Raw genomic sequence first — 15,545 nt, 5'->3', positions numbered from 1 at the left:
GAATAGGGGGAGGTGAGGGCCGGATAATGCAGCTGCCACATAAATGCAGAGCATGAAAAAATTTTTGAATTTTATTCCAAGTGAAATGGAAAACCATCAGAGGGTGTTAGCCAGGGAGTGGATGGTCTGATGTTTACAACACCAATCTGGGTGCTTTTTGGAGAAGGGATTAGAGAGCTCAGAATGGATGACGGTAGGCAAGTTAGGAGACTTGATAGATGAAAATGATGGTGCTTGCGCCAGGATGGAGTTATGATATTTCTATATTGTGTGGGTAGATTCAACAGGATTTAGTGAAAGGCTGGAATCCTATCAGCAGGATAGAGTGGAGTAAAGGATGAGTCCTAGATTTCTGGCTGGAGCATCTCATGAGTGGTTGTATTACTTACTAAAATAGGGACGTCTGAGAGAAAGACAGGTTTACGAAGATCAAGATTTCTGTTTTTGGCATGTCCAATTTGAGATGCCCATCAAACTTCTTAGAGGTAATGTCTGATAATTACCTGTTACTATACTGTGAGGCCCTGAAAGGCATTTTCTCCATCTTTGTCTCTCCGGAGCTCCACCTTTGGCTACTCCAGCTCAATTCTCAGAAAGTCCCCGTGATGCAAGTTTTGCAAAATTTCCACCACCCAACTAGTAGGTACCTTAAAAGTCTTTGTTGTAAACTAATGAATAAATGTAAAGCCACCGTGTTGCTACTTACTCCTACTGATCTTCCTGTCCTTCGCCTGTTTCTCCTCATTTCTAGTAATATACTTTGTAAATTAGCATTTCATCCAAACTGGGCTGGGCCAAGGTGATAGGAAAAACTAAGGAATTTGCAGGAAAAGGACTAATGCGGCAAGCCTCCTTGGATAAAACCAGCGGGTCGGTCCCACAAAACCCAACACGTAACTGCTATCTAGTTTCAGTGACCAGTTTGACCAAGTTCTAAGACTGACCTACCACAAGCTCTATCACCTGGGGGGGAAAATAGACCTTTAGACATCCTATACTGTTTCAGCTCCATTAGGAATAGGGAAGGTTTAAGGTTTTAGTCCAGTAATTCCACTTCTAGTAATAATAGATCCTGAGGAAACAAGGCTTGAGATGAAGATATATGTATGAAGATGTTCCAGCCGGTGGTATTTTCAGTTGTGTGAAGTTGGGACCAATATAATTTGAGAAGTAGTCAATAAGAAAATGACTAAAAATGGGGACATTGATAAAATTGAATATACAGAAGCCACGAACATTTGTGTTTAATATTAAGAATTTTTAGTGACACTTAGGAGAATGGTTGTGACTTCCTGTTTTCCTCATCTGTAAAACGATGATAATCCCATCTGTTCTGTGAGACTATGGATCAAATGAGCTCATTTATATGAAATCATTTTGAAAACTCTAAAGTGTTTTTTTTTAAAAGATTTTATTTATTTATTCGACAGAGATAGAGACAGCCAGCGAGAGAGGGAACACAAGCAGGGGGAGTGGGAGAGGAAGAAGCAGGCTCATAGTGGAGGAGCCTGATATGGGGCTCGATCCCATAACGCCGGGATCACGCCCTGAGCCGAAGGCAGACGCTTAACCACTGTGCCACCCAGGCGCCCCTATAAAGTGTTTTTTTTAAAAAGAATTTTGGGGCTCCTGGGTGGCTCATTTGGTTAAGCGTCTGACTTCGGCTCACGTCATGATCTCAGGGCCCTGGGATAGAGCTCCACATTGGGCTCCCTGCTCAGTGGGGAGTCTGCTTCTCCCTCTCCCTCTGCTCCCCCTCCCCTGCCCATGGTCACTCTGTCTCTGTCTCTCTCTCTCTCTCTCAAATAAGTAAATAAAATCTTTAAAAGAAAAAGAAAGACATTATTATTGCCAAGAAGTGAAGCGTAAGGTGAGAAGGCCCTTTTTTACCACAAGTAGTCATGGTTCAAGAGACTGGAAGAAGTGAAATTGCATATTTGAGTCATTATAGCATCGCAGGGGCCGCACCAAGAACATGGTGGTGGTTGGGACGCCTGGGTGGTTCAGTCATTGAGCGTCTGCCTTTGGCTCAGGTCATGATCCCAGGGTCCTGGGATCGAGCCCTGCATGGGACTCCCTGCTCAGCAGGGAGCCTTCTTCTCCCTCTCCCACTCCCCCTGCGTGTGTTCCCTCTCTCGCTGTGTCTCTCTCTGTCAAATAAATAAATAAAATCTTAAAAAAAAAAAAAAGAACATGGTGGTTCCGGGTGGGCTCTGTAGTAGGAAGCTGGCACGTATTGTGAGCCTCAAGGCTGTTACCTACTGGGCAAGACGCTTCACATCCATCCATACGTAACTGCATGCTGGGAGCCAAAGCAAGCTTATTTCTGGCACTTTCCATCTTAGTCCTGGTCAGGTTATTACTAGTCACTGAAATGCTCAATATTAAAGTCATGACTTATGGAGCAGCTATGGGCCAGGTCTTAACCTCTAGTTGTAGTGCTATGTGGTGTTTTCTCCGTTATTGGCTATGATCATGTGGCAGTTAGTTAGTTAGTTAGTTAATATGGCAAATAACATTAATCCTGTCTTCCAAAGGAATCGAGCAGCTTAACTCTGTCATATTAATTTATAACTTGCTAGCCTTCTTACAGGCTGTATGGCTTAGTCAAAAGAGGACCCACACATACGTCCGATGGCTGATCTGACACCTTACTTGGAAGTCTAACAGGCACTTCAAACTTCGCATGTTAAAGACAGAACTCTGAATGCTCCTTCCCTTTCCCCTTCTCTTGTTTTTCCTTCCATCCTGAACAGATGATGTTCCCAACCACCCACCTTTCTCAAGCCAAAACCCAGGACACGTCTTTACCCCTTACATGTATCCACCAGTGGGTCTCCGACCAAAACCTGTCCCCACGCTCCCATTTCGTGAACATCTCTACTGTAGTTTCCCTCACTTTCCTCCCTGCTGTTTGCCTGACTCTCCCCACAAGCCAGGCTGGGCTTTTATTACTATTTTTAAAATATTTTTAAAATTTATTTGATAGAGAGAGAGAGAGAACATGAGTGGGGGAGGCAAAGGGAGGGTGAGAAGCAGACACCCCGCTGAGCAGGGAGCCTGACATGGGGCTTGATCCCAGGACCCCGAGATCATAACCTGAGCCAAAGGCAAATGCTTAACCAGCTGAGCCACCTGGGTGCCCCCAGGATGGGCTTTCAGAACCCTAAAGGCACTCGTGTAACTGATTTGCTCTTAATCTGCCATGGCTTCCCACCTCCCTTAGATTTAAATCCTAACTCTGTCCCCTAACATCCAAGGTCCACGTGGGCCCAGCAGGGCCCTGCCTGCTTCTCCGACCTCGTCTCCTGCCGCTGTCCTCCTTTGGCCTCATGGCCCCCCGCTCTATCTCTCTAGCATGCCAAGTTTGTGGCTGCCTCAAGACCTTGGCACTACCTGGTTTGTTGAGGTGAGGGGGGCAGGGAACTTGGAATGTTCTTTTTATAGTTAACAGTAATAATAACAACAGCAACTACGTATTTGTGCTTACCGTATGGCAGGCACCATGCCAAGGACCTAAACTCATTTAATCGACACTGGGATGGACACTGGTGTTTCTCCCATTTTGCAGATGAAGAAACCAAGGCATAGAGAGGGAAAGTATTTGCTCAAGGTCACATAGTGTCTGAGGCCAGGTTTCCCAGAAACCTCTGGGCTCTGAGGCAGAGATTCGCATTTAGGACGTGTGTTGGAGACCCGCCCTGGTAGTAACCTCCTTATGGAGGTGAGAGCACCAGGACCAGGGGAGGGAGAAGTTGAACTGTGACACGGCTGCAGCAGAGATCTCGGTGGACCCTTCGGGGCCCTGTAGAGCTGAGGGGTCCCACACTGGAGGCCAAGGAGCCAGGCGTTTATACTCCTGCATGGACAAATCCTCGGCTGGCAGACGGCCCGGGGAAGGGGTGTATCTTTTAGGCAAGGTAACTTTCTTTACCAAAGGCAGTTCCTGGAGAAGGACTTCCGGAAACTGCGCCTGCTAAGCGGCCAACACTCTGGGAAATGGAAATGGAAGTATGAGAGCTCCAGTCCCGAAGGGAGAGTGAGCAGTGCACCACGCTCTCCAGGACACACCGTGCGTAAGTGACCCTCTCGTTTAAGGATCAAAACAACAAATAGTTATCTCATCGTTCCTACGGGTCAACAATCTGGGGATGGCTTGGCAGAGTGCCTCTAACTCAAGGATGTTAAAGCACGGATTTTTCTGGCACTTGTTAACGTGGTCAGGAAGACTGCAGTCAGGACTCCTGCAATAGGTGTCTGGGCTATCACTAGGTGAGAAAGGTTGGGCTCAACTCCAAATCCAGCAAAAACAGCTGGGGACTTGTAGCCAACAAGTGGAATGAGGGGGGTTAGTGGGTGAAAACAAGATATTACCAAGAGGAGAGACCTAGGGTAGGGCGATGCTTGCAAAACTGACGTAACAGGATACCTGCTGAAGGCGGGCCAGGGTGATCAGATAGATATCAAGGGTAGAGAATAAGGAACATGATCAGATATTCTTGCTAACCTGACTTAGCAGAATGCTTGTTACATTTGGGCTATGTAGGACTGACAAGGACAGGGGGTGAAGGTCAAGGCCTCATCAAGACAAGGGCTCAGCGGAGGCTGACTGAAGTTTGGACAAGCAGAGTGTCTTTGTTAAGGTCTCTCACGAAGTTATAGTCAAGCTGTTGCCTGGGGCTGTGGTCTTCTCTGACAGCTTGGCCTGGGGAGGGGGGAGATGATGGGACAGACTCAAATGACATGTAAGTGTTAGGAGTTGCAAGGAGAGGATTCTAGGAAGATAACGGAGTAGGAAGCACCAGGAAATCTCTCCCCCCCCCCCCCCCACCTAGAAGACAGTTGCACTGGCAGAATCTATCTGATGTAACTGTTTTGGAACTCTGAAGTTTGCTGAAGGCTTTGCAACCTCAGGGGAAGACCTGGAGAGTAAATTACCTTAGCCTTGATCAATTTCAGCTGCTAGCAACTAGCAACTACCCATCCCCCAATGGCTTGTAACTGTACCTCTTGTTTTCTACACAAGATTGATACATTTAAAGAAAAAAATTGTTAGTGTGAAAACTAGTATTACTGTATCTTTGGTTTGTGACTCCACACTTTGTTTTCTACATAATTAGAAGCATAGTGAATTTAAAAGGATTATTCGCTTGTTTTTGGGCACACAATGTATAAAGATGATATTTTGTAACATCAGCAACCAAGAGGGGTAAGGACAGAGCTGTAAAGGAGCAGAGTTTTTGTATGCTGCTGAAGGTATAAATTCAAATGAGAGCATTATAAATTTAGAAGCTTAAGTGTAATCCCATGGTAACCACAAAGAAAATAGATGTATAATATACACAAAAGGAAATGAGAAAAAGGAATTTAAACAATTCACTACAAAAAATCAACTAAACAGGAAAGAAGACAGTAAAGCAGGAAATGAGGGACAAAAAAGCTACAGGGCATATAGAATACAAATAGCTCAATGACAGAAGTAAGTCCCTTTTTATGAGTGATAAAGTGTAAATAGATTAAACTCCCCAATCAAAAGACAGAGATTGGCAGAATGGACAAACACACGACCTAACTATATGCGGGCTGTAAGAGGCTCACTTGAGATCCAAAGGCACTATCAAGTTGAAAGGAGAGGATGGAAAAAGATGTTCATTGAAAATAGTCACTGGAAGAGAGCAGGGGTGGCCATATTAATATTAGACAACTGATTTTATTTATTCATTTATTTATTTTAAAAGATTCATTTATTTGAGAGAGTGCACGCAAGCGGGAGCATTCAGGTAGGGGCAGAGGGAGAGGAAGGGAGAATCTTAAGCAGACTCCATGCTGACCGCGGAGCCTGACGCAGGGCTCTGTCGCACCACCCTGAGATCATGACCCTGAGATCACAACCTGAGCTGAAACCAAGAGTCGGTCACTTAACTGACTACACCACCCAGGCGTCCCGGACAGAATCAATTTTAAATCAAAAAAGTTTAGAAGAGGCAAAGAAGGACATTATGTATTTTTAAAAAAGATTTTATCTATTTATTTATTAGAGAGAGAGTGCACATGAGCTGGGAGAGGGTCGGAGGGAGAAGGAGAGAGAATCTCAAACAGACTCTGTGCTGAGTGGGGAGCGCAAGGCGGGGCTCGATTTCATGACCCTGAGAGTAGGACCCTGAGACCACAACCCAAGCGGAAACCAAGACTCGAATGCCCAACTGACTGAGCCATCCAGGTCCCCCAAAGGAGGACACTGTATAGCAAGAAAAGGCTCGATACGGCACAAAGCTATAATAATTATAAACATTCGTGCGTCTAATGAAGACCATCAAAATATGTGAAGCAAAACCTGATAGAATTGAAGGGAGAAATGGATAGTTCTACGATACCAGTTGGAGACTTCAATACCCCACTCACGGTACTGGATAGAACAACCAGACAGAAGATAAGCAAGGAAACAGAGGACTTAACACAATAAAGGCAACCAGAGTTGACGGACACACAGAGCACCCTGTCCAACGACCAAAGCACACACGTGAGTAAGCCCACAGTGTAGATAGGAAGAAGCCATCGGTGGTGGGGTGTTCCCCATTGTCTGTGACAGAGAAAGACACTTCCCTTCTTCCTCCATCTTACCATCAGATTTGAGATAAAGCCATCTTTGCTTGGAAGAAAATTCACACACAGCCATCCCCTCTGTGGACGGATTTGCCTGAGAAGAAGCTGGAAGAGCTCATGCTCAGTTGACCTTCAGGAGGGCAGCGTGCTGTATTTATCCGGTTCGAGCTCCTCATGACGTTTCCCCGGACGGGAAGACACCTCTCTGTGGCCCTTCAGACGTCATTTGCCCAGAGGGAAGCAGTGAAGAGAATGCACCTTTCGTTCGGTGTTTGTGCACAGAACTAGTGGGGTCGGTAATGAATATGGGTGTGAACTTTTGTGACTGAACACCCCAGTGCAGAGCACAAGGGCCCAGCAGGTCATCAGGGGATCTACGGAACTCCGAGAGTGGGTGACTTGGATGCAGTTCGGCTCTGGTTCTGGGAAGCAAGAGTTCTGTGCCCCCGGAGGCAGCAGGGTTCCCCAGGTGGTCAGGGCTTGCTCTTCAGGAAGCGTCCAGAAGGTCATGGCATCCACAGTGGGGCTTCCTGCCCATGCCGTTTCTTCTGCTGGAAGGATCTTTGCTAAGAAATAAGAACCATAGGGAAACTGCCTCAAAGTACCCTCGGGGAACTTCAAGGTGACTCAGGAGAAAGGCCACAGGGAGACAGAAAGACTGGAGGTCAAATCCTAGATCTACCTATCAACTGCACTATGAGTCGAGATATTTAATTTCCTCCTGGCCCTGAGTTTGTTCCGGTGGGTCTGGGACAGGATTGGGAATCTATATTTTTAACCAGCCCCATATGTGACTCATACCAGAAACCTGGTATGACGCTGTTTCCTACAAGCCATATTGCCTCGTGTTTGTTAAGCACGGACCCTGGAGACAGACTGTCTGGGTTAATTCCAGCTCTGCCAACTTGGGAGTTGTGTACCCTGGGGCAAGTTACTTCACCTCCCTGTCTCGATTTCCCCATCTGTACAATGGGGAGAATAGTAGTACCTGTCTCGTAGGGTTATTGTGGAGAGTAAGTATGCTGCTTGTGAAAAGTGTTTAGAATGGAGCCAATTACAGCAAACACTAAGTGTTACTCTTAATATACCAGAGCCACAGACCATTATCCACAACTCCAAAAATTTTTTAAAAATTCTAAAAATCGAAAAGTTTTTCCCTGGGACGCCTGGGTGGCTCAGTCGGTTATGCGTCTGCCTTCGGCTCAGGTCATGATCTCAGGGTCCTGGGATCGAGCCCCACATTGGGCTCCCTGCTCAGCGAGGAGCCTGCTTCTCCCTCTGCCTGCTGTTACCCCTGTTCATGCTCTCTCTCTCTGACAAATAAATAAATCTTAAAAAAAAAGTTTTTCCCTGCAGTTTGGCACAAATCAATTTGGCAGCAAAACCTGACCTAAACTGATGGGAGGTTGTTGATAGCGTTTATCTCTTATTCTGTGAATATTAAAATTTAATTGAAGAAATACCAACACATTTGATTATGGAATGCTGCCCCACACCCCCAGTAGGTATTACATGATATAGTGTGTATTTGTGTATTTCCTAAAAATCCGAAATACTCTCAACTTCAAAACACAGGGGTTTCAGAAAAAGGATTGTGGAGCTAGGTCTTATTATCGTTTGTTGGCCGGAGACCATGTGTGATAACCAGACAATGCGAGAAAACTCGCCCTCTGGTGGTTGCAGGGGAGAATCATGCCACAGGAGGGCCGTACCAGGGGGAAAAGCCCCACATCAGAGACTTGTATTCTCTGGCCCACAGTTCAGAACAATTCTTTCTAGAGGACATTTTTAAATGTCTTCAAGGGCTGCTGTATGGGCAGAGAAGACATCACTTCAGTCAAAGAAATTAATATTCAATTTACTGAAGTACCAAAAACATTACATAAGCTTTTTAAAGTTCGACTTCTAGATCTTATTATATTTAAAAATCTAGCAAATGTTAATTACTTTTAATTAAGGGAAATTTGAATATCCAATTTATAAACTTAAGCTCCCTTAAACATTTCCTATTGCATTTATGTCTTTAACATATTCGATTTCCTTTTGGAGTACTTCAATTATCTGGCAAATCTAATGCAAACAAAATAATACTATTAAAAGTTCCGATAGTGTATATATAGTTTCCAATACCATATATAGAGAAATGATTGCAATTTAAAACTGATTACTGAGTCTAAATTGATTACTCAACCATGCACGCTAGATTGGGATCACAAATTATCTTCCCCAAGTAATTTTTAAGTTGCTTTATCAGTTTGCTGAGATTTCCTAGTACCAGAGGGAATCCTGGCCGGGATGCAGATGGATTGAGCATTTGTTACCTGGACCAGAATACTCTGCTCAGTATCCTTTACTTTTGGATGCTTTCATTCTCTCAGCTTCTGCTCTCAGACTCCCTCTTCTTACCTAATAGAATGCAAATAAATTGCCTTTCAACACACCTTTTCCTTTATACCTAATACAACCTTTATATGCCTGCAGTCAGCAAACTTTTTCCATAAAGGCCAGTCAATATTTTGTGCTCTGTGGGCTATTTGGTTGCACCTGCTTAAGTCTCTGCCATTGTGACATGAAAGGAGTCACAGACATTGCATAAATAAGTGTGGCTGTGTATAAAACTTCATTTGTGGCCACTGAAATTTGAATTTCATGTCATTTTCATGTGTCACAAAATATGTCATGATTTTTTAAAAAAAGAACATTTAAAAATGTGAAAACCATTCTTTAGCTTGTGAGCTGTACTAACACAGGCAGTGGGCCGGATGTGGCTCATGGGAAGGCTATCGTTGACTGACGCCTGCTCTAACCCAGAGTTCTGCACCCAGTTAGCCGGTAGGTACTGATGTCAATTCTTGTTCTATGTTCTTTCAAACTTCACAAATTTCTCTGGAATTTCCCACATTCAGAAGTTATTCGGCAGCTAGGACTTTGTTCAGGGAGCACTCTGGAGGGGCTACACCATGCTGTGCCCACACAGGGATATCCGCCTTTCTGCTGAACCGTCCGGGTCTGTGTATTACTTTGCTTGGGATTTGACAGTGAAATATGGTTTTGTGTAGGCAGGGAAAGTAATGTTTTTCTGTTGATTTCTTTTCCTTTGCTAACCCAGGAGGCTTAACCTTTATTATCTGGCCTAAGATGTTCCTAAATAGAAGCCAATAGATTTAAAAATTTTTCTCTGTTGATGGAACTAAAGTCTGATTTTTTTTGGGGGGGGGGGAGTCTTTGAACTCTCATTAAAATTCTTTACCTTATAAAATAGTAGTGAGTACATTACAAGTAATCTTTTCCTAGCCCATCTGAGGGGTGAGTCATTGACCTGATGACACATGACCGCCTAATATTTGAGTGTTTATTTCCTCCAAGCAAGGACACTCCTCAGAACTGCAGTTCAGCCATTAACATCAGGAAATCCACACTGACGTTCTCACCACCTAGCCCTTGGCCTCCTTTCAGGTTTCACCAGTTGTCCCGGTAATGTTTACAGTAAAATGATCCAGTTCAGTTCATTTAGTTGTTGTATTCGTCTCTGTAGTTCTCTGGTCATTCTTTGACTTGGGTGACCTTGGCTCTTTTGAAGACTCACTACAGGCCAGTAATTTTGTAAAACGACTTGGATTTGTCTGATGTTTCCTCATGATTACGTTCGGGTTTTGCATCTTTGGCAGAAATATTACTGAGGGATGCTGTGTCCTTCTCAATGCATCCCAGTGGTGGAGGACTTAGAATTCTCCCATTATTTTCATTTTGTTCAGTTAAGGTGGTCTGTTAGCTTCTCCACTTTAAAACTACTCTTTTTTTCCCATCGTACCTAATATTTTATGGGGAGGTACTTTTAAACTATGTACATATCCAATTCCTTTTTTTTTTTTTAAAGAACGGCTATTCTTTTTTTTTTTTTTTTTTTAAGATTTATTTGACAGAGATAGAGACAGCCAGCGAGAGAGGGAACACAAGCAGGGGGAGTGGGAGAGGAAGAAGCAGGCTCCTAGCAGAGGAGCCTGATGTGGGGCTCGATCCCACAACGCCGGGATCACGCCCTCAGCCGAAGGCAGACGCTTAACCGCTGTGCTACCCAGGCACCCCCAGATTTGCTTCTTGAAGGAGTTTTGAGTGCAAGTGCTTTGGCACAGAGCGGGCAAACACAACTTAAGATATTACTGAAGAACTCTGCATCCAGCCTGCTCTTCTCCATATTAGGTCCTCAGCAAATCTGTTAGAGACTGCTGACTGACCTGTGACTCATCCCACCGTAGCAAACAAGTTCTAACGACGTTCTGCTGTTCAGACAAGAATGACACGGAATCCCAATAAGGTCTTATCATTTTAATTGACTTTAATGATTATTGCTCATCTGCAAGGATTAATATTGCATTCATTAAAAATCATTCAATACAAAATAAACTTGTTCTTCCCGAGTTGCTCTCCACACGCTCCCTCTGATGCCAGACATTTTCCCACAGTGTCCTTTGTTACATGGCTTGACAGAGATGGAGCCCTTACCTATTATTCCTATGGACACAGTAATAGATTGGGAGCCGGGGGCAGGCCAGAGGGCAGTGGGACCTGGGCCCCCTGCCTCCAGCAGAGCTGACGCGATGGATACCACTGTTGGCCAGGTTACCGCCCCTCAAGGATGGGGTATTCTGATTGGCTGGTTCAATGCCCTGGGGAAAAGGGCTTGAACTGTTAGCATCTACAGAGAAGAAAGCATGGTCACACTGAAAAGGAGTGGGAAGGGGCTGGGTAGGGGAGAACCAGGAGAGGAAAAGGAAAAATGTTTTGGCAAGACTCTGCTAGAAGGCTGCAGAGTGAAAGCTTTCCTTTCTTATATTACTGTTTTTAATGTCTGTCTCTCTGATCAATGGCAACAGAGAAATGAACATTGCTAGTACCTAGCACTAATGCCTGACCCAACTTTGAAGGATCACCAGCTAGAACAAGTTGAGGATTTAGAATCCTGGATAATTATATACTTAAAGCTCATGAGCATAAAGCTCATCGGACCATGCAGAAATGCTGGTAAGCAGGGCGCATGGCATGGGACTACACCTCTCCAATCTTGGAGGGCCTCTCTACAGATTCTTTCCGGGCGTGAGCCAGGACGCACTGGCTACCTTCCCTGTGCACAAACTGCCCTTTAAGATCTTGGTTCATAAACTTTTTGTGACACGTGTCAATTAAAAGAGGTACCACTTCTGTAAAACTAACGTTACACGTGGGGCCTAAAGTCCCTGACCAGTTATACGGAACTACATTTCCTTCACCCTGGCCCGATTTATCCTTCTCCTCCCATCCACATCTACCTCCCTTTAAATATTTTAGGTTGCAGAAGCACAGCTGACCAGAAATTTGCTCTTAAAGGATAAATCCTAAAGATAGAGCTCAGTGTTTTAGACTGAGTAATGGCTCAAGAAATTCGCCTTCAGCACAAGCTGTATGGGGCAGAGCTGATAGAATTTGCCATTATGGCCCCAGTTCATTGATGCTATGAAACTATGGGCTAGAAACAGAAGGACGTATCAGAGTTTGAGGCCAGCATTTCTCCAGACTCAACTCTGCTCTCTCAGCTCCAAAGGTTCAAAAGAGAAACTGGTAACCACTAATCACCCAAGCAGTTCCTCCGTGTTAACACTACACGTTTTTCTTACTTTTTTTCTTCTTTTTTGTGTACAATGGAAATCAATGCTAGGGGACAAAATTAAACTTAATAGACAGAGTGCAGTCTGGTTAAAAACTTGAAAAATAAGGTCTGGTGGGAGTGGAGGAAGGGCTGTACTAAATCCAAGTGGACCAAGTGGATCTTAACAGTACCCATCTCTGAACCAGACACACCACCTTCACACAGGAAACAGGGCTTGGAACACCTGGAGCAATGAGCATGCGCCACCTAACACCTAACCGACCCCGCTGGTGGGCACCACCCCTGCTCCTCTGACAAAGTCAAAGAGCACTGATTCCAGCAGCTAAGAAATGGGCTCTTTTAAGGCAATTTAGACATCGCAGATTGTTCAACAAAGAAGGTACCTTAGCATTTCCTGTTAATAAGGTACCCAATTAAGACTAAAGTCCCCAGAAATGTGAAAGAAAGAATCACCTTTCTGGGCTGGGAGAGTAAAATCCTTCTTTAGTGACTAGGGTGAGGAACCATGAACCTCAGTTTCATCTAAAGAGCCATGAAGCAAGTTCCTGTATGGTCTGCAGAACTTGGACAATGAGATGAAAAAAACAAAAATGAAATTATAGAAAAAAAAAAATCAACAGGAAAGGAATAAGAAGAAAATAAAAGTTATCTTAAAAAATATTTCTTTCAGAGTTGTGTGGTTCATGTGGACTGGTCCTTGGTAAGATGGTCCATTAGTATCTGTAATGAAAGAGACTGGCTGGTTAGCACTTGGGTCTTCACAGGAGAGCTCCAAGACAAACATCAGAAACAGAGGACACTCCCCGGGGTCCTTCCCTGGCCCTGGCTGGGGATCCCTACAGCCATTCCCCATGGATCATTCTTCCCTGTGCTTCCACAGGGTTTCTGGCATGACATCTCTGGTTTCATTTCCTGCTCCCTGATAATATAAGCCAGTGGTTTTCAACCCTGACTATACAGTAATCTAGGGAGCTTTTACAAAATAAGCCTGGGCCCCATGCCAGACCAACTGTATCGGAATCTCTGGGGGTGAGGCCCAAGTTTCAAAATCCTAGAAAACCCCTACTCCTTTACATCTACCACTAGATACACAATTTCTCTGCCCACCTTGTTAGTCCGGAGCAGAGCTCTTGTACTCTTCAAAATCAGGCACACCACTTTATTTAAGAAAGCTGGCTAGCATGCTTGGTTTAATACTGGGTAAAAGAGCTTCTCGCTTGTTTTCCCCCAAGTTACCTGTAATAATTGGGTTTGAATGGCCCATTTTTGTTGAGTCCCAGATATTTTGCTTGGTCATCTGTCAGCTCTGTCAGGTGGGCATCAAATGATGGCAGGTGCAAGCTGGCAACATACTCATCTAGGAAGAAAACAGTGACAGGGGGGCAGACTCCATTTCAATCTGCCTCTCAGGGCATAACCTCCCCCTATTTTCATCCGAAGCTTTTCGAGAAAGAGGACAAGGAATGGAATAACTCTGAAAGCATTTCTATAACTCGAAGTATTTGCTTAAAGGACCCTCGAAGTTGCCTTTCCGGCAGGGTACTTCTCTCTGTACATCCCGAATGCATTTAGAAAGCCACTTGCCAGGGTGACAAAATGGAGTGGACTTGTACCTCCCCATCCTTCTCTGGCAAAGCTTTTGGCTTTACGCCAGTGGTCAACATGCTATGTATGACTCTTACCTTCCTGCAGCAACTTCCTTAACTGAATTATAGTCAAACTATGGAACAAAGTAGATATCAATAGCTCGAGAGAGCTTTGTGTCATTAATATTTATTTAGAATAACATCCATAAAGGCCTCAAATCATAGGATCATGGATTTCTAAGGCAGCTGGTGCAAATTTATTACTCTTCCATAGATAAACTTCCTGGGCTTTACTTTTATGAATATGAATTAAAGAAAAATAAAACAATCTGAGGTAAGCTGTCGGAGGAGATGAGAGTGAGAAGTCTTTCAGCTTTAATTAAGGGGTCAGGGGCTAACCAATTGTAGACGGGAGGTGGGTGCCACTCTACAAGAAGGGAAAGAACCAGAGATGATGTATCATGCCACACGAACACAACACAGCTGTCCCCCAGAACAACAGGAGGCTGCCTATTTACACAGAAGATGGATGATAAACCTAGATTTGTTTCTGTTTCTCTCATCTCGGTCCCACGCTGTAGTCACTGGTGGTGGGAAGTTTACTGAACTCCATACGGCTACTAAGAATAAGAGCATGTATCCTAAATCACTGTGCTAAGCACTTTTACTCCTTAGCGCTAATTCTTACTACAACTCTGCAGTGTATGTAAATATTACTCTCACTTTACTGATAAAGATACTGAGACTCATGGAGATTAGAATTTGTCCTGACGTCCAGAAACCATGAAACGCTAGGATGCGCATTAGAACTCTGACTCTAAATCCAATACTTTCAATGATAACCATTTTACCAAACCACGCAAAAGTCTGGGGATCAGTACAGGTTCCTACCCTTTCTCACTCACCCATTTTCTTCGGAAGCAGGTATACATCTTGTTTGTATCGTCCCTCGGGTGCATTATAGAGTTCTATCAGTGCCAAAGCCTAGGTTGGGAAAAGAGGGCCAGAAAATACAAAAATACTTCTTAGAGAAGGACATAAAAGTAAAACTAGATCTAACAAGTCTTGGGCTAAGTACTGTAGTGATCTATCATAATGACAGTACCCAGGACTTGGCCTGCAGTGAACACCACCACACATCATAAGAGGATTTGCTGCTGTTTTTGTTATTTCCTAATAAAAGAACAGACTAAATACAACTAAGCTGAACACTACATTCTCAACTAACACAGCGAACTCAGAGGGACACAAACACTGACTCTGCCTGACTGATGACTCTCTTCTACACTTGAGAGAGCCCGTCTTGACCACCCGTGACCTGAAACAGGTTGAAAAGAACATAGCAGGGCACACTCTCGTTGGACTCTGACCTAGGCCCAGTTCCACGAATCTCAGGGCAGGAGAAGCAGGCATTTGGCCACATACCTGTGTTGTAGCTGTGATGGACAGAACAAAGGTGGGAACTGTGGAGCAGCTCAGATTGAGCAGACGACCCTGAAAAGGTAAGAGAGGCCTGGGATGAGCTGTGCCCCCCTCCTTCTGATTCCAGCGTCATACAAGTGAAGCAAATGCAGGACAGGACTCAGCTGGTAGACAAAGAATTACAGTTCCAGATCGCAACTCTAGAGTTTATCTTACTTCCTGTAAGTCCATCTGAGTATGACAAGCTGAAGAAGCAGCTGTGGTCAGGAAACAGTACGTTACTTGGTAAA

The 15,545-nt window shown here is 44.4% G+C and overlaps 1 protein-coding gene across 1 annotated transcript in view; it reads right to left on the bottom strand.

Annotated features, from left to right (window-relative positions):
* Positions 1-13,479: 13,479 nt before the first annotated feature.
* AHCYL1 (adenosylhomocysteinase like 1) overlaps positions 13,480-15,545 on the bottom strand; it is a 35,392-nt gene continuing 33,326 nt past the window's right edge. Inside the window, 3 exon segments of the mRNA XM_087866157.1 lie at positions 13,480-13,604; positions 14,739-14,817; positions 15,259-15,327. Of these exon segments, the coding sequence (XP_087722283.1) occupies positions 13,480-13,604; positions 14,739-14,817; positions 15,259-15,327 (273 nt within the window).

This window comes from Ursus americanus, chromosome 12, assembly GCF_024610735.1.
Source record: "Ursus americanus isolate L20-20 chromosome 12, mUrsAme1.1.p, whole genome shotgun sequence".
Classification (NCBI taxonomy): Eukaryota; Metazoa; Chordata; class Mammalia; order Carnivora; family Ursidae; genus Ursus; species Ursus americanus.
The sequence above is the reverse complement of the archived record's forward strand: the minus strand, read 5'-3'. Positions and strand labels throughout refer to the sequence as shown.